At 35.3% G+C, this 21953-nt stretch overlaps 3 protein-coding genes across 4 annotated transcripts; 2 read left to right on the top strand and 1 right to left on the bottom strand.

The window, feature by feature from the left end:
• The first annotated feature begins 283 nt into the window (after positions 1–283).
• LOC142982040 (uncharacterized) lies at positions 284–12804 on the top strand. Its single transcript, XM_076128313.1, has 6 exons — positions 284–697; positions 1518–1628; positions 6807–6978; positions 7235–7516; positions 7807–7963; positions 8488–12804. Exons 1-6 carry the CDS (start codon positions 590–592, stop codon positions 8975–8977), a joined length of 1320 nt encoding a protein of 439 aa, XP_075984428.1. The 5' UTR covers positions 284–589; the 3' UTR covers positions 8978–12804.
• Positions 12805–12936: 132 nt separating this feature from the next.
• Positions 12937–13786, bottom strand: Teh1 (tipE homolog 1 phospholipid transfer protein). The gene has a single exon (XM_076128314.1). The coding sequence runs from the start codon at positions 13710–13712 to the stop codon at positions 13032–13034; it is 681 nt and encodes a 226-aa protein (XP_075984429.1). The 5' UTR covers positions 13713–13786; the 3' UTR covers positions 12937–13031.
• A 311-nt stretch (positions 13787–14097) lies between these two features.
• Pus1 (Pseudouridine synthase 1) lies at positions 14098–20691 on the top strand. Of its 2 annotated transcripts, none has more exons than XM_076128511.1 (7): positions 14098–14257; positions 14623–14893; positions 16001–16167; positions 16976–17249; positions 17456–17555; positions 18687–18842; positions 19232–20691. In XM_076128511.1, exons 2-7 carry the CDS (start codon positions 14655–14657, stop codon positions 19604–19606), a joined length of 1311 nt encoding a protein of 436 aa, XP_075984626.1. In that variant the 5' UTR covers positions 14098–14257; positions 14623–14654; the 3' UTR covers positions 19607–20691. The 2 variants fall into 2 exon arrangements, with proteins under 2 accessions (XP_075984626.1, XP_075984625.1); XM_076128510.1 differs by having other exon boundaries at positions 14110–14332.
• The last annotated feature ends 1262 nt before the right edge of the window (positions 20692–21953 follow it).

The following is a 21953-nucleotide window of genomic DNA, read 5'->3' as shown; positions in this document are numbered from 1 at the left end:
TTTTGCAATGTTGGCACGCTTGTTGCTCATTGATATTACCATATATGGGCAGGAGAATTCATTCAATGATAAGAAATCATTTCCATAAAATACAGCTTTAATATAAGCTAAATTAATTACAAGAAGCTTAAAAGCATGATATTTTATCTTTATTACTGGAAATATTTTGAATTGTATTTAATTTTCATATTAGTCGATTATGGTCTATGGTCAGGAATGGACTAAAAACGCTTATGTCACTTTGATTTTGAACGAAATCTTTTCTTGCTGACGGATTCGCCTGTCTGGCGTCTGCCAATGCCATGCCATTATTTGCCAAAAAATGCTACAACCGAGTTCACTGCGCCATGTGACGAAATTAATTTAAAATATAGTTTTTGTGATATTTTATCGGCGTTTTTGTGTTTTTGTTGAATGGAATGAGTGATGCTTACGTGTGGTTAATTAATTTGTTGCGGCAGAATTAATTTTGTTGCATTTTTCGGCTTCTTTATTTGACACTTGTTTCCACGTGGTTCACGTCACGAACGGTCGACGTGTTACTTTTCTAGTTATAATTTAAAGTTCTTGACCGCATTCCTCGAAAGAAATGGAGTCCTTGAATATTTCGAAACTGAACCTATACAGCGGGAGGAGCCGGAGCTCCCAAGACAATGTAATTAAGTTCGAAAGGACCGAAGAAAAGTTCGAAACCAATGTAAGTTAATACCATGTGTAGTATGATAATTATAATAGTTTAAAACTTATTAAATGTAACTTAAATCATAACAGAATGCATCTAGAGGAGATAATAATAGATTTCTGCCTTTTTTTATTGGGAAACAAAGATGCACATTACATTTTTCACGGCGTAAATCAGATCAATTTTCATGACCAAATTAAGATGTCAAAATTCGATACTTTTGTATAAGTATCGAAATTTTACAGTGTAAAACCTAGATTTAGTATAAATTAATAATTATTAGAATTGATTTAATAACAGTCTCTTGCAAAAGTCTTTACTTAGTTTTATTATGTAGTAACAATATGTTATGATGCAATGAAACAGCTGTTTAATGAAATAAAGTCGATAATGCGCATTTGTTTTAAAAACAAATAAATATGCCTTTTATAAAAAGGTTATATGATTTATGGTAGTTATTTTTTTTACAGTAGTTTCTGAGTCTGAAAAAATAATTTCAAATATTAATTGTTTGTTTTTGTCTTTGACTATGCAGAAAACATAATCAACTATAGTAATTAAATATAATGTATACATCCAATTCATATTTTAATAAATCAATATTATTATCAAGACCCTTTTAAACTACTTTTCTTTTCAAATGTGTAAATATCATACCTAGTCATAGTTACAATTGAAAATAATCTATTCAAAATTATGGATCTTAAATGTAGGTAATGTTATACCTATATAATGCAGGGTTTTTGGCCACCAGTTTTTTGTTTTATTTTACTACTAGGTACTGAACACATCAGTTTATTATTACCATACCTATGAAATAGCATATTTGTTACAGGCTCTCACCGATCAAGATGAAGAATACCTATGCGAATATAAGGAAGAGATTTGGAAGAACCTTCTGGAACAGGAGGCAGAGAAGCCAACAATCCACCTTCAATCACCACAGGTAAATATCTATTTATGCACCTATTATAAATACTAAACATTTATAAATGGTTTTCTCAAATTTCTATTTGAAATACTTCTTTGTAGTAGCTCAATTTTTACTAGTGTGTCTAGTTATAAGTTCTTCCCTATTTCATGAGACTAAAATTGTGAATGGTGAAACTGGTTTGATGTAGTAGTTTGTAAATACTTAATAGATTATTTATCTCCATGGGAAAGATAAGGCTAACTCATGAAGAGGTTGCAGAAATAGTCACTCAATGGCAGGTCGTTTTGTCAACACCCTTTAAGAAATTAAAGGAAAAAATTAAACAAGAAAATATTTAGGGATTATAAAAAAGTGGAGTATACCTTTTACTGTTGATGCATGTAATTAATGAAATACTAGATACACAATATATGACAAGATGTGTAGATCTGAATGTGGCAAGGGAAGCTTGTAAGGATCATACCAAGAGGTGTTCTTTGGTCTTTATCTATCCTGCAGGGAAAAGGCATGATATTTATGTATGTACTACATACACAAATATTTTGAACATTAAGCCCGGATTTCGTCAACATTCTTTATAAATGAATTGAATTCTTATGGATCATAACTTTTAAACTCTCACGTTGCATGTTTAATGTATAATAGTGTGATATGGTCCCAGGCACGAGACAGCCTGGGACCACGGCGAGTGCAACCTGCGCCGAAACGTTAGGCATTTTAAGGTAAAATGCGTGTTCGCGTTAATTCCCGTATTCTTATGGATCAACTATAAAGGCTACAGTAATTAAAACACAATTATTAATTTTATTGTGGAATGCAATATCTCGTTTCATATCATATTACATAATTTCCTTAATTGACTGATAACATGAAACTTTAGATTGTGTTTATGTTGATAAAACTTCTATTTGCTATGTCAGTTACTTAGAATACCTTGGAAATAGTAGTCTCTGCTTACCTTTGTGGGAAGAAGCATGTTTTTTATGTATGTATGTATATGACTCAAGGCCGCTTTCATATGGGAGAAGGGCCATGTTCAGCAGTGCACGGGACAGTAATGGGTTACAATTTATTTATTTACAGTAGTTACTTATTCATAAAATCATTATTTTATTTCTTATGTAGCACAGGAAGATTCTGCATCAAATATTTTAATTAATTAATGAAATACATAAATAATAATATGTATTTTTCCTTCCCTGTACTTTGCATTTTCAAAATGATTTTGGCCTGAAATATTTAGCCTTGTGAGGGAATAAGATTGACTGGCCAAGTTTAAAACTTTCAGCAAAGCAAAAAAGATTCCCCACTTTTCGTTCTACCAATACTAATACAACTAATAATTAACTATAACTCTTAAGAATTGGTTAAAAAATAGTTTATTACAAACATAAAATCTCGCCTTTTCCCCTAAAGGTAGGCAAAGACCAAAGAACGTAATTTGATTATTGGTTAAAATCGATAAGTCCCTATAAAAATACTGAAAAGCTTCCTAAAATATTTGACAAAGTAATTTGTGCCTAGTTCCGAGTGTATTGTTAACTTAGCCTTGTTATAACCTTTGCAAAGTTATCTAATAGAATCAATGTCGTGGACCGTTAGCTTGGACAATACTTCCGTACGGAACTACGATACTTTGATAAATAAACAATTTACTGTACAACGCATTTGTGTCGTTATAAAAGAAACCTAGTGCATATAAGTTTCTACTGACTTTTCTATGTAGCCCAAAGACAGTTTTATGGATTAATTGTAAGCATTCGCTTTTAGCGCCAAGTATACAACTTATGCGCGACAATTATAGTGATCACCACGCCACTTCTCTTTGAACATTCCGTTCCCGCAACATATGGTTAGATATTGATACTAACTTTTGCCAGCGAATAGGCGAAAATGTTAAGTATCTTACATGTTAATCCATGTTATAACCTATCTGTGAACCTTTAAAAATTCGTTTGGAAGTTTTGCCGTGATTAGGAAAGCAGTCCAAACTTTCGCATTTATAATATTAGTGAGATAATTTGCAGATAGTTCTTTGACTTATTTGTGCCCATACTGCCCATGATTTGTTTACAAACAAACAGTTTGTAATTTCTATCTGAAATTGTTGCTAGTTAAGAAAATTGTCTTGTAAAGTAAATATTGAGTTCAACAACAGCGCAATTCTGATCCTTTGTTACCTCAAGGACATTGGCAATGATTCAACGCATGGTGCAATATTTTCTGTATTAATGCAACTTTGTGAAATTAAATGCATATCGTGTCAACATCAGTAAAACATAAACAAAGTTTATCAAACTCGGCACTTTCAGTAATAAAAATAGGAGCTCGTCTTTGGATTCCAATGAGCCTTCATACTAATCTATACTAATATTATAAAGCTGAAGAGTTTGTTTGTTTGTTTGTTTGAACGCGCTAATCCCCGGAACTACTGGTCCGATTTGAAAAAGTCTTGCAGTGTTAGATAGCCCATTTATCGAGGAAAGCTTTAGGCTATATAACATTACGCTACGGTCATTAGGAGCGGAGTAGCAACGAGAAATGTTACAAAAACGGGGAACATTTTTACCAATTCTCTTAGGTGACGCAAGCGAAGTTGCGCGGGTCAGCTAGTACCTATTAAAATGCGAAAGATTGTACTAATGGATAGATATTTGTTACTCTTTTACTAAAAACTACTGAACGCATTTTAATGAAAGGCGATGCACAGATAGTTTATTACCTAGATTAAAATTAAGAACACTTTTTACCACGGAAAATCTTTTCACGAAACCATGAGCAGAAAGTAGTCGAATATAATAATGTTATGAATGCAGCCGTACCTTTTTCATATAGAAGTACACTTATTTATTTTTGTGTCCAGGTCTACCTTTATCTTATCAAAAATCGAAACGTAATAAATATACTACTAGGAAACGGGACTTTACCACTATCAGAACGATTAGAACGTTGTAATAAGTTTTTTTTGTTTTTGACAAGACATAGTGGTGGGTGCCTATAACTATGAATTTTGCTTTTACTGTAAGTAGGTAATAATATTATAGTCAAATTCGGGCCAAACGTCTGTTGGCCTAAATGTACATTATAAGGGTGCATGCAAAATGGGGAAAAAAGAAAGACTATTCTTATCACACTCAATGCTTGCAAAGAATTGCGTCACCTTTTGGAGTAACGCAGATGTGCAGATGACAATAGATATTGACCCATTTATAATGGGAATTACTTGGCCAAAGAAATATAGGACTTTGACTGCCTCTGTGCCGCAGTGGTTTAGGTCGCCACGCCGATACCACTGCAACGGGAGGTCGTGGGTTCGATTCCCACACGGGACAATTATTTGTGCGATCCACCAATAATTGTTTCGGGTCTGGTTGTGCTTTGTGTCCGTTGTTTGTATGTTTGTAAAAGTCCCCGCGACACAAGAGCAATTCTTAGTGCGGGAGTTGTCTTTTAAAATAAAAATAAATAAATAAAGGGTCTTTTGATTGAATGTCAAATATTTGTAAAGGGAGGCATTGGAAGACATTGTTCCTTCTAAGACTTCTTCATTTTGCAAAGCATGTTTTTATTAAATTTGCATAAGATTGGGCGTTGTTTATTTGATAGGTACATATAACAAAAAAACGCTCTGCTGGAATTCGAACCCGAGACCTCATTATCAACACTATTTTGAGAATAATAATTTAGTACCTAATTCAGATCAAATAATACTTTATGATCGTCGAACTTGCAATGAAGTTAAAAACTGAATTCATGACGAACATGGGCCTCTTAAGGACAAAAAAATTGGCTCTAAAAACACCCGAGTTAAAAAATAGTTAACGTTACCTATTACAAAAGTAACAGTAATTACATGATTCATAATATCTATTCTGATTTGCATAATGTGAGTATTTCATCATACAAAATTATGCCATTGGAAAATGGTCTCTATGTGATAAGTAATAAATTATAAAATCAATTAATTTGTGTGTGATGACATGTCTATTGGGTGTATTGCAACAGAATCGCTCTTGATTTAGGGACGACGTAGTAAGTATAAAAGTTTTCCTTGTGTACTATTTGAAACTACTAAAATAACCTTTTAAAATAATGAGGAAACATAATATGAGAAATGTTGTTAAGACGTCAGACTTAATTTTACGAAATGAACATAATAGAATTTATATTTGTAAATTACGATAAGACTTTAGTCCGACAACTTACTATTAAATCCTCCGTGGCGCAGTGGTTTGCGTCGCCACGCCGCTACCATAGCGCCAGGAGGTCGTGGGTCGATTCCCACACGGTTTAAGTGGTTGTTGTGGTGTTATGTTTTTACCATTGCTTCGGTATTTGTAGGTTTGATTCCGGACAGTTTAGGTACAAAACGATTTAAGATGATTTAATTTATTTAAAATGTGGTTTGTAGGCAATCATAATAGAAATATGAGTCATATCTTCCTTAACTAATTTTAATATTCTAAAGTATACCTAATATCTAGAGTATCTAGATCATTGTATAAAAGTAGAGTAAACTAACATAAGCGTTATTTAATCCATATTCTTAGTAAATCTTAGAGCAAACATTTTATAACCTGGTTAGTACAATAGATTAATTCGCTTGACCTACTCTTATTCCGTCAATATACTTATAATGCATTAACTTGTCAACTTTCTTCTCCGAAATGACTAAGTGACGAATTTCTCACGTCGTTTTAAAAAATGTTCCATTTTTTTTGCGTTTTTGCTTGGTGTACGTTGAACGTATACGAGCGTATACTTTGAAAATGCGTGCACGTAACTGTGATCTTGAAGCGTTTTATCTCTGGTCCATTTTCTTTCTATGAAGATTTAATTAGAATAAACTAAAGATATAGCTCTTATACAAATGTACTTCTGAACTTATATCGATGTTCTTCTACGAAACTAAAGATATAGGTCTACTAAGTTCTTCTGAAGTTAAAACATCGTTTTATTTTTGAGAATGGTAATGATGTGATGTATATTAGTAAAAATCTGTGTAAGTGGGTAAAGGTACTCACTAACTATGATTTTTTTTATTTAGACTGTCGAACTCTCAGCATACATAAAGATACTTCACAATTTGGGCTTTAAACTTTGGAGCCTTGAATGTCTTAAGGGAAACTAGACCTTCCTCTCTTGCTATGCCCCTAATTTCTTTATTAAATATTATAATGATTATTTCAGTTGGAATTCCGCGGCGCATTAGTCCAGCAGCTCCGTGACGTCACAAAGAAGCTAGGACTCAGCATCGCTACTTTACACTCGGCTGTTGCACAACTGGATTTGTTCATGGACGCTCACAGGCTCAGGGCGGACCGACTGACTCATGTCGCGCTGGCTTGCTTGAGTTTAGCAGGTAATTATCATGGCTATTTTATAGACGATAAGGAACTAATCCTATTAATTAACAGAATTTGTAGCTTACCTGTTTTATTATTTTTAAAGGATTTTTATAGATTCTTTAATATACTTTTTTGTTGGTTTATACTTTGTGTCCGTTGTTGTATATTTGTAAAAGACCAGACCCAGACACAAGACCAATTCTATAATCTCGATTTTGGTATAATAATCTAATGACAAAATGTATGCTAACAATTCAATTTCTATTCTAGCAAAAAGCGAAGAGAAGTTTAGTCGGGCGCCAACACTGAAAACCTTAGCGAAAATCAGCGGTGTCCAGCTTTGCGGGAAGACCTTCAGGCAGCTAGAATGGATGGTTGGCCAGCATGTTCGGTGGAGGCTTCTCGCCCCGACCCCAGTGACCTATGCCGCGTTGTTAGCGCAGTACGTCGTGACCGATAGTGACTTAACTACTAGGCATCCGAAGTTCGTGCGACGGTTCAAGAGAGATGGCGCTAAGTTGCTTGAGGCGTACTTAGATTTGACTCTGTCCGGTGAGTACTAACATTTTATTTGTAAATGCTAGAATTTAAAATGTAAAGGTTTTCTTTTATAGTGCGTTAATTTTACAATGACTAGAGCTCTCTTTCCAGAAATTTGGTCAACTTTGATGGTGGATATTCGGTGTAAATTCTTGTGTGTTTTGCAAAATTTTGTATTTCGATTATTATGAAATCCAACTTTAGGCCCGTATTTAATTTAACTTAAAAATGATTGTGTTATAACGAGAAAACTTGTACCTTAACTCAATATCAGATCTAAAACGTCACATATTTGTTGTCAGATGTGCGTCTGAAGGTGGTGGAGTGCGTGGACGTGGGGTGCGCGTGCGTGGCGTGCGCGCGCGCCGACCTGGGGCTGGCGGCGTGGCCCGCGTGGCTCGCCGCCCGCGCCGGCCGCCAGCCCGCCGCCGTCGCGCCCATCGCCAGGCTACTGCAAAGGTAACACTACTATTTATTATGTTTCACCAAAATTCGTAGTACCGACATGGAGATGACTGCATGGGGCAAAAATCTAGCTAGCGCTTATATTTTTAATATCATTCATATGTGCATTTTGGTAAACGAAAGATAAGAAATTTTGGGGAGGCCTTTGGCATAGGATACAAACAACTTGGAAGAAAAAAATATAGCAGTCCAATTTTGTAGCAGTAGCGACTCCCATATACTAGGTGCGCTAGTGGCGAATATCAGTCTATAAAGACCATTAATTATATCTTTATTATGGAATATACTTGTATAATTAATTTAAAATACTAAGTAGATTTTAGAAATATATGTTATTTAACGTAAATGATGAAAATAAGGCCGAAAAGACGTTCTTCTTACAAGAGAACGTGGTCGATATCCCGTTAGGTTGATGTCCCTATATGGTTATACACCGAAGCGAAAACTGATGCACCAAAATTACTCTTTGTAACAACACCGAAAACAAATCACATACTAACTTGTACCTCTTATTACAGGATGATGCAAATCCTCAAGTCACGTGAAACCCCAGTGGAATCTGAAGTGGATCAAGGCTACAGCAGCGCAAGGACCTCACCGAACCAGACTCCATGCACGTCCCCAAGCTTCCACGTGTCCCCAGCATCCAGCACTTGCAGCACTTCATCCCGGAGCCACCTCAACGTAGACACATCATACCGTCAGCGTCCCATCACCGAACGAAGACCAGACAGTGATTACTCAGTGTTAGATTACAACGATACAAATGTGCCTAACAATGTTAACGTTCAAGAATACTACCGATTACCAACGGCTGTGGATATGACATTGCAACGGGTCAACTCTGCAGCTGATTACAGGTATTGTAGATCACGTAGACTACTCGAAGCTAGTTTAGAGAACCAACCATCTACCAGTATGGCTGTGAAACGTGGGTTAGATTCCAATGTTGATATTGAAAGGAAGAGGTACCGACTTGCCTCGCAAATGTCACAGGTGGTTCTATGATCATCTCTAGTCCTCATTTAATTAATGTGTTCATAATTACAGTTTTTGTTATAATAACATTCTTTGTATCGTTATTTTGTTTACCGTTCCATGTTATTTATTTATTGTTGCCCGTTTCAAATCTCAATAAATATTTTAAATATATTTTATTTACTTCTCTTCTATAATGTTTTATGACAAAAGTTGTAATTTACATGAACACGGACAATTGATTACAAATACTTTTGATCTTAGGTTTTTGAAATTTTATCGAAATACGTTTCTAATTTTTAATTTTCTTATTTATTATTTGATTCGAAAGTATTTATAGTCAATTTAGTATAGTGCGCATATTATTGCATATTCCTGAATATGTTAAATAAAATTTGTTTAGCTCATTATTATATTACGCTTAAATAACTATAGTGGAAGTGGGAACTTTACTATTTTGAAAATACAGAAGATAAAGACAACTTCGTCTCGACATAGTTTTTCGTTAATGAGAAAAAATCTGAAATCTCTATTAAATTCTTTAAATATCTTTATTATCACTTCATGTTCAATAAGTATTGTTCCTACTAACACTAATTATATCACAGCAATAATAATAATTGAGAAGTTTAGTATTTACAAGGTTATCATTGTGGTGTGTACAGATTTATACAGTGTAACATTTTGTAAACGGCGCATTTCGTCTCACTCGAATGCTTCTAGCGACCGTTAGCGACCTACCCTTAAAAATGCGACTGTTCGTACCATCGTAAGCCATTGTCTCAATGTTCTCAACCGATTTTGATCTCTAAATTTCGTTAATAAAGTTTAGAATGAAACTGATTGCTGCTACCATCACGGTGTGATTAGAGCCTTAATACGCTAACAATTTAATGCAACATTCGATCGAGGAGAACGTTAATGACAATTTCTGCACTGTGTGAATCTGTATACACCTTTAGATATCATTGAATATTCTTAATAAGGAATCGAAATAGACTGAGATATGTACTTTGCTATAATTTAAAGCCATTGTAGAGAGCCTGGAGTGTAGCCACATCAAATTATCGTTATTACAGTCGGAATTGTAGACGTACATATATGTATGAAATACATTTTCGTTTCACGGTTTTTTGTCTGACCAGAGAATTGTACCTATTCTAGTGACCGCGCAGACAATACAATCAGTAGCCTAGATCTAAAAATAGGACCTAAAATACTTAGATTATTATAAATTATTGATCATGCCTAAGTACTGACGCATATAACAAGTCTTTTAATTACTATCTGTATCGTTTTATAATGAAGGCTTACCTCAGTTACCTACAATCGGCATAAATCTATTATTTAAAACTTCTCAATTATGCATTTCCTATTTAGTAATATTTAGTGACATTGTTGATCGATCACCATCTCGAATTGGCAACTCAACTCGGACGCTGATCCGTGTAGCATTTATCGGTAACGACTTATGTACCCTACTTAATTGTATGATTATTACACTTTTACACAACATGGTGGAATTTCATAACTAAAAATCTAACTGGCGAAGAAGCTACTGTCACTGATGCAAGATACACTTTTCCCTGAACTTTTGTTATATTACCTCCTGTTTAATTATATCTATCAGAAAAATATTAATCTTCTCCATAGTTATCACAATGTGTAATAACATGTCGAAGTCAACACAGAAATAAACGTATTTATCCAGCATCAACATGGACTCCAATATGTTGTGTAATTGCCTCTAAATGACTGCCTTAATATTGTAACTTAAAAAAACAGTGATTGCTTATATTATAATTTGACGATCATGTTTCCGTAATTTATAATAGTTAGAATGTTTGTATGATATATTGTTTGTCCAAGAAAAATGTAGCGAATGGCGAGTGCTAAGCAAATATAGGAAAGTCGTAAAATAAATTGTAATGTATAGAAAAATTTACTTATTTTCGGCCACTCCCAAGCTTTTCGCTTATTTTTTCCATTAACAAACAGAACCTAGTATATTTTTATATAATACTGTATCCGAAATAGCAATAATTTTGAATTATGCCAATGTTTTGAATGCGAGTCATGTTATTAAATTATTGAAACTTTTTTGCTGTTTTGGATGTAGTGAGGTTGTGATTATCATATGTTTTAAATTATTTAATGTTTCTTTGTGCTTATAAACGTTGCTGTTTGATGTCACCCGTGTTTGTACTAGACATGGCCATTGTCACGCTAAATAGCGTGCAAGCCTTACTTCGTATGAAAAATGTCCTCAGTTACATTTAATTCTGAATAATGTATTTGCTGTCTACTATATTTCCTCCGCTTCTTTTACTAAATCCCGTTATTTTAAGTTGTCACAAATAACGGAATATGCAGCTTGTGTTGTCCTAAAAATCGGTTAAAAACCGAGACGCCATACTGATTCCGCCATATTAATGTTCGAATTTCATTTTGTTCCAGCCAACGTTTATACGCAAAAAGTTAAATCGAATAGTGTTATGGAATAGAATCTTGTTTTATTTTTTTATTGCTCATTTATATGTCACGTCTAAGTTGATTTTTTAAAGTTTTTTTAAAAACTTAAGATTCCGTTCCATGTTCACTTTTTGTGTGAAAGCTATGATGAATTGAAAAATACGTGATGTTTAAAAAAATTACGCTAGATTTTTTTGATGTTTCTGTTGACTGACTCGTAATCACTGTATTAGATATTTATTCATTACGTATTTCGTCATATCTTGTCACCAAGTAGCTTATTGAATTTCATTACCATATTCTAAGAGTTTAGTATCTTTGTTACGGGCTATAATGGGGAACGGTGATAGCACCAAATGGCTAAGTTTCCCACTTTTTCCCAGAGAACTATGCGGGTTTATAAAAGGTCTCGTTAATATCTTACGATTTAGCAAATTACCCTATTATATCTTTATCAAAAGTTGTTTGTACCAAAATAGAAATCAAATTTGATCAAATGTTTATGACTAATTACTATTAAAAATGAACATACGGCATGCTTTATTTCATTGTATTACGCCATCGTCCGAAGCTAGAAGTAACCATGGCAACTGCACGGGACTTAAAACCATGGTTACTTTTGCAAACTGACTGGAGACAAAGTATCAGTTTGATTTAATTATTTATTTGATTTTTGCCGTAGTCAAGGCCTAATTGAAAATGTTAGGGGAAGTTACCAAAACTAAAGTATTTTGTATATGTATGTACCTATTATGAAAATTGCTTATACTAACGTTTGTATCGTAAAATGTATAAAAATATCCATTCATTATTTAAACTTGTATTTATTATTCCTGTTTCGTTTATATCACATTTTAATACACATTTTGTAAACAGTGCTTCCATAAAATGTTAATTTGTTGGTAAGAATTTCATAACAAATATGTAAAATACTCAAAATATCTATCAGTCAATAAGGCTAAATTTATACTCTGTTAATATTTAAAGGCATATTCTAAACATAAAATAAATATTACGGCAATAAAGTTCCTATTCGTGTTCTTATCAACAAATTAACTAATTCAATCTGCGTATGTATTGATACGCTGCAGGATATGCATTCCGATGCAATTCTACACTTGTAATACTCCTGTTAAAAACTCATGAAAATTAGACAACGGTACAAAATATTTTAAGCTTCAAATATTTAAAACGATGTATACCTATTGTTTATGGTAAACCGTAAATTGTAGAAGTAAACCGTAAAATAAAGAAACACTTTGATTGTCGAAGACTGAAGGATAGATAGATGGCATTGGACTGAAATGAAAATTATTTTGTACTTCTAAAAGATTAAGATAAAGACACATTATAAACCTTGAAAATAAATATTTTACTTCTTTGTATATCGTGTTTTACTTTGGTAAAGTAAACCAAACCATGTTCTACCTATAGTAATGTTTGGAAGGGGGCAGGGGTTAAACAAAAAATGAAAACAAACCAAGATTTATTTCGGGGTTAGAAATGAAAAACCGATCGCTGCTAGAATATTATATTTACACATGTTATTTACATAAATTATCGCTTTTTGGAAAATATAATTTGTGCTCCTTTTATATTTATGTAGGTAAACCTAGGCTAAACGATAGACCGATGTATCATCTGGAGAGAGGGTTGGAAGGCGCGGCGGGCGGCGTGGTGGGCGTCTGCGGCGGCGGGGCTTGCACTCGCAGTGTAAAGCGCAAAGTCCTATCCCAGCGCAACCGGACAGGAATAGAGGCACGGCCAAGGTCCTCGTCACTGTCGCTACCTGTTCGCCTCGGGACCAACGGGGTACCACCACTGTCGTATCAGCTCGTGACCAGTAACACGGGTACTTAGCACCCACGTAGCCAAAGTTTGTCGTGAAATTTTCGCAATCGACTGCCGGAGGATAGCCGCATCCTTTTATATTAACAAAGAGGACAGCAGGGCGCCATTCTTCAGTATAAGCTTTATACTTAACGTGTAGTTGAGTGCATTTGTAAGCGTCGCTCGTGCAGCCTTCTCTACAGGAAGCCCAAGTGCAGTTATCCAAGCCCAGTCTGTCGTCGCGTCTCTCGGTGACGCATTCTGCTGGTATCGGGTCAAAGTCTGCAGCCAAAGCACTTAGCGCTGGGTCCGCGTACAGTGGCACAAGAAACAGAAGAGCGGAGCCTCCTCCGCCTAGCAGAGCAGCAAGTATAACCGTAATGTATCGCGTAAGTTTAGCACGGGTTTCCCCTCTACGTCGTGAGGGTCGCACGACCAGGCGCTCCGAACTTCCACCCCTCATTTTATGAGCACTGCGTCAACCCATGCTGAATTCAGAACCTTGTCCCACATAAAAATTAAAAAGTACGCATGCGCCCATTTCAAACATGCGCGGTTCTCGTCTAATGCTGATATTGCATAGCTGTAAAGCTTTTACCTATCTATAACTAGGTAGTTACCTTCATAGCATTTATGAAGTGTTTAAATCTGTCCTCATACAGTTTCTATGAGCACAAAATATAGTAAAAGCAAAGTATCAATTATTTTAATTACATTTATTTAGTGCTACGGCTAGGTATTAAAATTTAAAGTAATGATTATATCATTAAAACTTACATTAATATGTATGAATATTCGACTAATTTTGTCTATGAACGTTAAAACATCACTACAAACGGCAAACGAGCAAAACAGAACTTCACAGAAGCCAAAGTCAAAATGGCCGACTGAAGTTGTCTGAGTTGACTGTGTTGAACACACTTTCGTGTAATTTATTCACGGATTGGGACAATTTTGTGTCAATAGTGCTATACCTTACTTTTTAAACACGTTCTATTTCATAGTTAGGTATGTCCACAACGTTATTCAGATTTTTTGTTAGTAAATTGAGACAGAATCTGCCGAGACATCCCATAAGATCAGGTAAAATCCTCATGGGTGAATGGCGGTATTTTGTATCTGAATTAAGCTTTATGTTGCAACTTTGTGTCCGTATTAGCGTTTTAAATAGTTTTTATGTTATAAAAGCGCTGCGCTGTATTGTTTTGTTAAAAACAGGACAACCTAAAGATAACCCTACTTTATTTTTATTTACCGGGCATTGTGGCTGTTAGTTTTCTTCATAGTTGACATAAACTTAAATAAATCAGGCTTCGTATTTTGTTGATTCGTAAGTAAAACAACTAAAATCTAATTGTTTTCCTTATTTGTAGCTGTAATACCTGTAGCCAGGAGCATATCGATCATGGAAGTAGCCCCTGTTGAAACTAAAGAGGCTGAGGTCACAACCTCAGACGATCTTGTCAACAATAAAAACCTGACAAGGTACAAAAAACGATTTATGAAACGTCAATGGGAAGATTCTGCGCCAAAGAAGGAAAACGGAGAGGCTGATGAAAAGAGAGTCTGTGGTGAGAGGATAAAGAGAAAAAAGATGGCGCTACTTTTAGGCTATTGTGGTGTTGATTACTATGGAATGCAAAGGTAAATTATATTTTTTACTACTATAATCTATACTAATATAATAAAGCTGAAGAGTTTGTTTGTTTGTTTGTTTGTTTGAATGTGCTAATCTCAGGAACTACTGGTCCGATTTGAAAAATTCTTTCAGTGTTAGATAGTCCATTCATCGAGGAAGGCTATAGGCTACATATCATCTCGCTACGACCAATAGGAGCCGAGTAGCAATAAAAAATGTGACAAAAACGGGGAAAATGTTGATCCATTCTATCTTATGTGACGCAAGCGAAGTTGCGCAGGTCAGCTAGTCATTTATATACATGCAGGCTAATAGTTCAATAACAAAACATTATTATTACTTAAAGTGGTTTCTTGTACTCATTAGTTCTGTTACTGATACCTTTTTGGACTTTATCAAAGCTCAGTTCCAATTTTTACCCCATGGGAGGGTGATCTAACAAGAAGTTGGGAGTTCCCGCTTTCATATTATGTTAAAATTTTGAATAATACAGGCATATCTACTATCTACTATTACATATTTATTATACAATTGAAGGGCAACTTGATTGATTCATCCTTATTATTGGAAGTAATAGGCAAACTTGTTATTATGTACTACTAATGATAAGTCAATAAACTGTAATCATACTGACATAACTATTACAAACAGTCAATTAAAAACAAGGTTGTAAACAGGAAACTAGTAAAAACTTTAATTGGTTAATAACTTGGTCTAGTTGACAAACCTGTAAGTAACAAAACAGATTTACATAAGGATAGTTTTTTATGTTCGATGTATTGCAGCACATGTAGTACTTTAATTAGGCCAGGTCACATCTTCTGAATAACTATAAGTATAAGATAGTAAACATGTCTGTTTTCATATTATTATATTAGCTATCACTTTATCTAGGAGACAGGTCTATCTTTTACACACTAACTATAAAACTGGTGTTTAGTCTTTTTGTCTTTAATGCTTAGCCTTTAGGGCCATCAACTTTCCTGAGATGACTTCACCATACTTTTAAAAAATGATACAAACTTTTTAAATGTCTCGTCACTATCATCGAAAAAGAACTTCAAGACGCTTTAGAATCATACCTGTACTATTGTTATGTATTTTGTTCCCAGAAACCCTGGTGTAAGAACGATAGAAGAGGATTTATTAAAAGCATTATGGGAGGCAAAATATATAACTGAGGAAGATTTCCACAACCAACAGAATGCCCAGTTTCAGAGGAGTTCACGGACAGACAAAGGAGTGTCTGCTGCCAGACAGGTTGTGTCACTTAAACTACGTTAGTATTATTTAACTACTTCAGAGTATAGTAATGATGAATATGACCCTTTGGCTTGACCAATGAACGACAACCAGTGGCTTTTTTTAATCTCTTGATTGGTTGGATAAGGTTACTTTATTTAAATTGATTAACCCCTGGTTTCTGAGTATATGTAGCGGTAGTTTATCTATTCAATAGTGTTTTTTATATGATTTTCTAAACTATTGAATAGATAAACTACCATTAAATTTACCTCAGAAATCAGGGGTAACTCAGCATATTCCAGTCGGCTTAATATAGACCTCACTCAAATTGGCCTCGTGGTCCATGTTTACCAGAGGGTTCCTGGCTGCTAGTTAAGACCTGAAGACCGCGCTTGTAATGGCAGTTTTATACTTAGCAAATTCCTATATAATAATAAAATAAATTTATAAATTTAACCCATTAATGTCCCACTGCTGGGCAAGGGTCTCCTCCCGTAATGAGGGAGGGGTTAGGCCTTGAGTCCACCACGCTGGCCAAGTGCGGGTTGGGGACTTTGCATGCCCTCAATAAATGTATTAAACAAATTTTAGGCATGCAAGGTTTCCTCACGATGTTTTCCTTCACCGTTGGAGCATGTGATAATTATTTCTAATGCACACATAACTTCGAAAAGTCATTGGTGTGTTGCCTCGGGTTCGAACCTGCGACCACTCGCGTGGGAGGTGTCAACTTATACCACTCGGCTATCACTGCTCCTTCATATAATAGTTAAGTAATTTAAATCCTTTTGCCATTATTTCTTGAAGATATTTGACTAACTAGATTTTATTTCTCATTACAGCTCTTGAAGTGGATGTAAAAGAAATAAACAAAAAGTTGCCTGATAGCATCAGGGTGTTTGGTGTTAAAAGAGTGACAAACAAATTTAACTCAAAATCTAAGTGCAATGCACGGACATATAGCTATACTCTTCCCACCTATGTGTTTGAACCCAGTTTAGAGACTGTTGAAGAGAGAAAGCAATATCGGATACCAGAAGACAAGATAGAAAAAGTAAAGAAGGTTCTAGAAATTTACAAAGGCACGAAAAGCTATCATAATTTTACGGAAAAAAAGTAAGTCTTAATTTTTTTTCAACTGCACGTTTGCCAAGGCAGGAAACGTGGCCACCTCGCCGCACCGTAGTGCCGCGTGTGGTTGGTTCGAATCCCACACAGCGCAAATGATTGTTTGGTTGCGCTTTGTGTTGTTTGGATATAGAAGTCCCCGCAACACAAGTGCAATTTTCAGTGCAATAATTTAAAAAAATATATTTTTACAGGCATAGTCAAGATCCATCATCACTAAGGTACATGATGGGCTTCACTGTTGATCGGGTGTTCGTCGAATCAGATATGGAGTTTGCTGTACTTTTAGTAAAGGTATGTAAATTATATTTAAATATTTTTAAGAAAAACTTTCTTTACTTATCCTCTCGAGCGCCCCACGTCAAAATTCAAATATACCGTTAAGCGTCCAGGCCAAAAATGGCGCGCGAAATTGAATTGGCGGTTGGCGTTTAAGCGCCGATTCCGTCATATTTTGATACTAACACCCTAGTCATACCTTATATATTTGAAATCTACATAAAATTTGCTATATATTAAAAAAATAAACCACAAATAATATTTGATAGTGGTGGTACAATAGTCGGTTTAATCTGAATATTTTGTGTTTTAGGCATGTGTTTGGAGAAAGTCTAAAAAATATTTTTAGGCATAAAAAATAATATGACGGAAGGTCTTATCGTGTAGTTAATGAATAATGACATTAAAATCCAACTGTAAAATATACTCAAATCTTTAAAATTAGTTAAAAAAAGTATTTACAATATTGGTCATAAAGGAACATGTCGTTGGGTCAGATGTTGTTTAAGGTGCTCTCTGGCCTATATCAACCACTTATTCAAGTGTGTGCATTAGATCGTCGTCTCGTTTCATCAGCTTCAATGTCAAATATGTTTGAAAGGGATAAACATAGTTTTAGCATTTAATTTCTACGTTTTTTTAATGTAAGATCGTTTTGCCGTACCACGGTGGCGGGACGCTTGACGGGGGTAGCACATTCAACCGTGACACGGTGGCCGGGCGCTTGAGAGGTTATTTTCTACTTTTATGTTTCTTTAATATAAAACAACCCCCGCACTAATAATTGCTCTTGCGTCACGGGGATTTTTACAAACATTCAAATGATGGACAAAGTACAACCAGACCCGAAACAACTATGTGTGGATCGCACCAATAATTGTTCCGTGTGGGAATCGAACCCACGACCCCCCGACGCAATGGTAGCGGTGACCTTAACCACTGCGCCACGGAGGCAGTCTAATATTTTTGCTCTTAATAGGAAAATATGCCTGATATTTCTTTAAACTGGAAGGAAAGAAAATCAATTACACACCACGATCCTCGAGTAAAGCTCTATCCACTCACTCATTCGGTCACAAGTCTTTTTATTGTAATTTCTTAAAACTACTATGTAGGTATATTAATATTATGTTTAATCTTTTTCAGGGTCAAAGTTTCATGCTCCACCAAATTCGCAAGATGGTTGGTCTAGCGATCGCAGTGATACGCGGGCATGGAGATATGTCGCTACTAGAAAAAGTGTTTGGTAAAGAAAAAGTCATGATACCTACCGCTCCTGGTTTAGGTCTAGTACTAGATATGGTATGTATACCTGCCTGAAAATTTAAAGACTTAGTAATTGAATATAATGCATAACACCACACCTGTTATATCCCAAGGTGTTGGCAAAGTTGTATGAAATACTCTCATGTCTTGCCATTTACAATATTAGCCCCATGCAAAAGGTTGCAAGCTTATTCTGGTTATTGTTCAAAATTAGAAAAGACCAATAGCATTTTTATGTAATCTAGAATCTATCTGACCGCCGAGTTCAACAGTTGTACACTACTACTCAGGACACAAAAACAGTCTAACTGATTAGAACTAAAAACTATAGTTGATTAAATATAAAGGTGCTGATACTTTTGACGCAAGAACTACTCAGATAGTACGTAAGTATAATTTTAATAATTTAAGTATTTTTTCTATAGGTTCACTACGACAGATACGACGCAAAATTCAAGAACAGTCACGACAGTTTAGCTTGGGACGATGTCGAGGGCGACGTGCAAAAGTTCAAAGAACAATTCATATACCCTGTTATAGTAAAAGGTGAAGTAGAAGACAACTGCATGGCCAACTGGCTGGAGAAACTCAACATGCATTCATACGAGCCATCAGAGAATGAACCAGAGAAAACCGATGAAAAGGAACTGATCGGTGGTGATGATGATGATGATGACGCAGAATGTGGAGACAAAGTTGATGGTGATGTGATCAAAAGTGATGATTCTAAAGTAGATGATAGTTTAGCCGACAGTGCTGTAAAGGATGATAGTGTGGTTAGTAAAAGTGGTGATAAGTGATTGCCTTTTAGAGATTTTATATACGAGTCGTATTTTGTGGTATGAAGGTATACACCCGTGTACGTGCACGTATTCGTTAGATTAGTCAAACGATACGAGCGATACATTCAATACATATATTTTACCGATTAATAACTAGAACAGTTTCACAACTTAGATAAGTATTAGATAGCTTAAAAGCTTAAACTTTAGGTAATGCATAAGAAACAGTTCATAAGTTAAACCTGTCTCAGTCTTCGGAGACTGAGACATGAGACTGCCACCGTGAGTTTACATAAGATTGGTCTCCGGTCGGGGTCTCGCTTGTGAACTGTTTCTTATGATTATTATCTAAAGAAAAGTAATGGTTGCGGTTTCCTATCACTATGAGTCACTGTCGCGGCGCAAACCGCCAGATAGAATTTAGACAATTTTTTTTCATAGGTATGCTATCATTTAACCACTTTGCCTCTGTGGCGCGGTCGGTAGTATATGCGGCTGCCGTGCGAGAGGTCTCGGGTTCGAATCCTGGGTCGGGCCAAAAAGTCTTTTCTGAGATTTTCTGTTAAGAATTTCTTAGAGATTGCCCGGAGTTGGGAAGTTGAGGTCGAAGACATCCGTGCCTCGGAGAGCACGTAAAGCCGTCGGTCCTGCGCCTGACCTCTCACTGGTCGTGTCGGTTATCCGTCCCACCAGACTATGAGAGTGATGGAATAGAGAGTGTACCTGTGTATTGTGCACACACTTGGACACTATAAACAAAGTCCTGCACAGATGGCCAGTTTCAATGAAACTGACCGCCGTAGCCGTATCGGCTAGGAGGAGGACATTATCATTATTATCATTTAACTAAGTTAAATGATACTTACTTACTGTAAGTTGTGAAACTGGCCTTATAACCTATCATAGTAAACAGTGAATCCAAAATTTGTACATACAATGAATGGACATGTTCTAACGAACTGTAGTTTTAAGTAACGTCAATATTTTACCATTGAGTAATGTAAAATCCATTTATTGTTTATATTTTATTGTAATTTAGTGATTATGCCTGAATGGCATATGAGATAAAATAAACGGCCAAGCCTAGCATTTTGAACTGAGAAGTGTTATATCATTTAAGAACATATATTATTATAGCTACTATACATATAATACATATGTATAAGCATGAAAGGTAAGTATTGTAATGTTTACATGGCTGCATGTGTGCGTGCATGTATATGGGCGTGCATGCATGCGTGCGTGCATACATGCGTGTGTGGTGTGAGAGGGAGTGCATGCAGGTACGTGCGTGCTAACATACTTGTGTGCGTGCAAGCGTGAGTGCATGTCTGTCAGTGTGTTGTACACATTTGACTTTCGTTCAAGTTTTCTTTATCCAGGTCGTTCAAATGTACCTAATGTCTAAAATAAAACAAACCTACATATAATAGAATACGGGAATTAACGCGAACACACCTTTTACACTTGCCTCGGACTCGCCGAAACATTAGGCATTTCAAGGTAAAATGTGTGTTTGCGTTAATTTTCAATATATAATATGGTATGGGTGTATTCTATTACATATTGTATTTTTTTTAAATCTTTATTTAATAAGGGCTTTTAACTCTACGAGCTTAAGTCAGCCCCATAACAAACAAAAAAATCTATACAGTTACAGTTATCTTCTTAAAACATATATTTTATATGCAACGCGAAAGTTTATGAGTCACTAGCTGACCCGCGCAACTTCGCTTGCGTCACCTAAGAGAATTAGTCAAAATTTTCCCCGTTTTTGTAACATTTTTCGTTGCTACTCCGCTCCTAATGACCGTAGCGTGATGTTATATAGCCTATAGCCTTCCTCGATAACACTGAAAGAATTTTTCAAATCGGACCAGTAGTTCCTGAGATTATCGCGTTCAATCAAACAAACAAACTCTTCAGCTTTATTATATTAGTATAGATAATACAGAACAATTACAAACTAATATGTAACACATATAACTTTGTAATTTGTCTCTTGTTAGCAGTAACTAACACGTACTTCAGCAGTGTAGTAAACCTTAGTAAAAATGTTTTGCATATAAACATTTTAGAAGTTTTACATTTTGCATTCGGTCTCAAGACCTATCTTAATCAGAGTGGTCTGTGCCCAGTAATGGGACAGATATTGATCTATTCTTCATTTTAGACTTGCACGCCATGTCTCGATTCGTAGAATTTCTATTTGTTTGGTTTTCTATTAAAATTTAGTACTAAAGTTTGATATTTTGTTGGGACTTTATGTCGTTGTTAATAGTCGTATACGTTTTGTTTTGGTTATAATTGTTCGTTTTGAGTGCATTTTTGTCAGGAAACCGTCTTCGAACAGATATCTTCAGTT

The sequence above is a fragment of the Anticarsia gemmatalis genome, chromosome 21, assembly GCF_050436995.1.
Source record: "Anticarsia gemmatalis isolate Benzon Research Colony breed Stoneville strain chromosome 21, ilAntGemm2 primary, whole genome shotgun sequence".
Lineage (NCBI taxonomy): Eukaryota > Metazoa > Arthropoda > Insecta > Lepidoptera > Erebidae > Anticarsia > Anticarsia gemmatalis.
The sequence above is the reverse complement of the archived record's forward strand: the minus strand, read 5'-3'. Positions and strand labels throughout refer to the sequence as shown.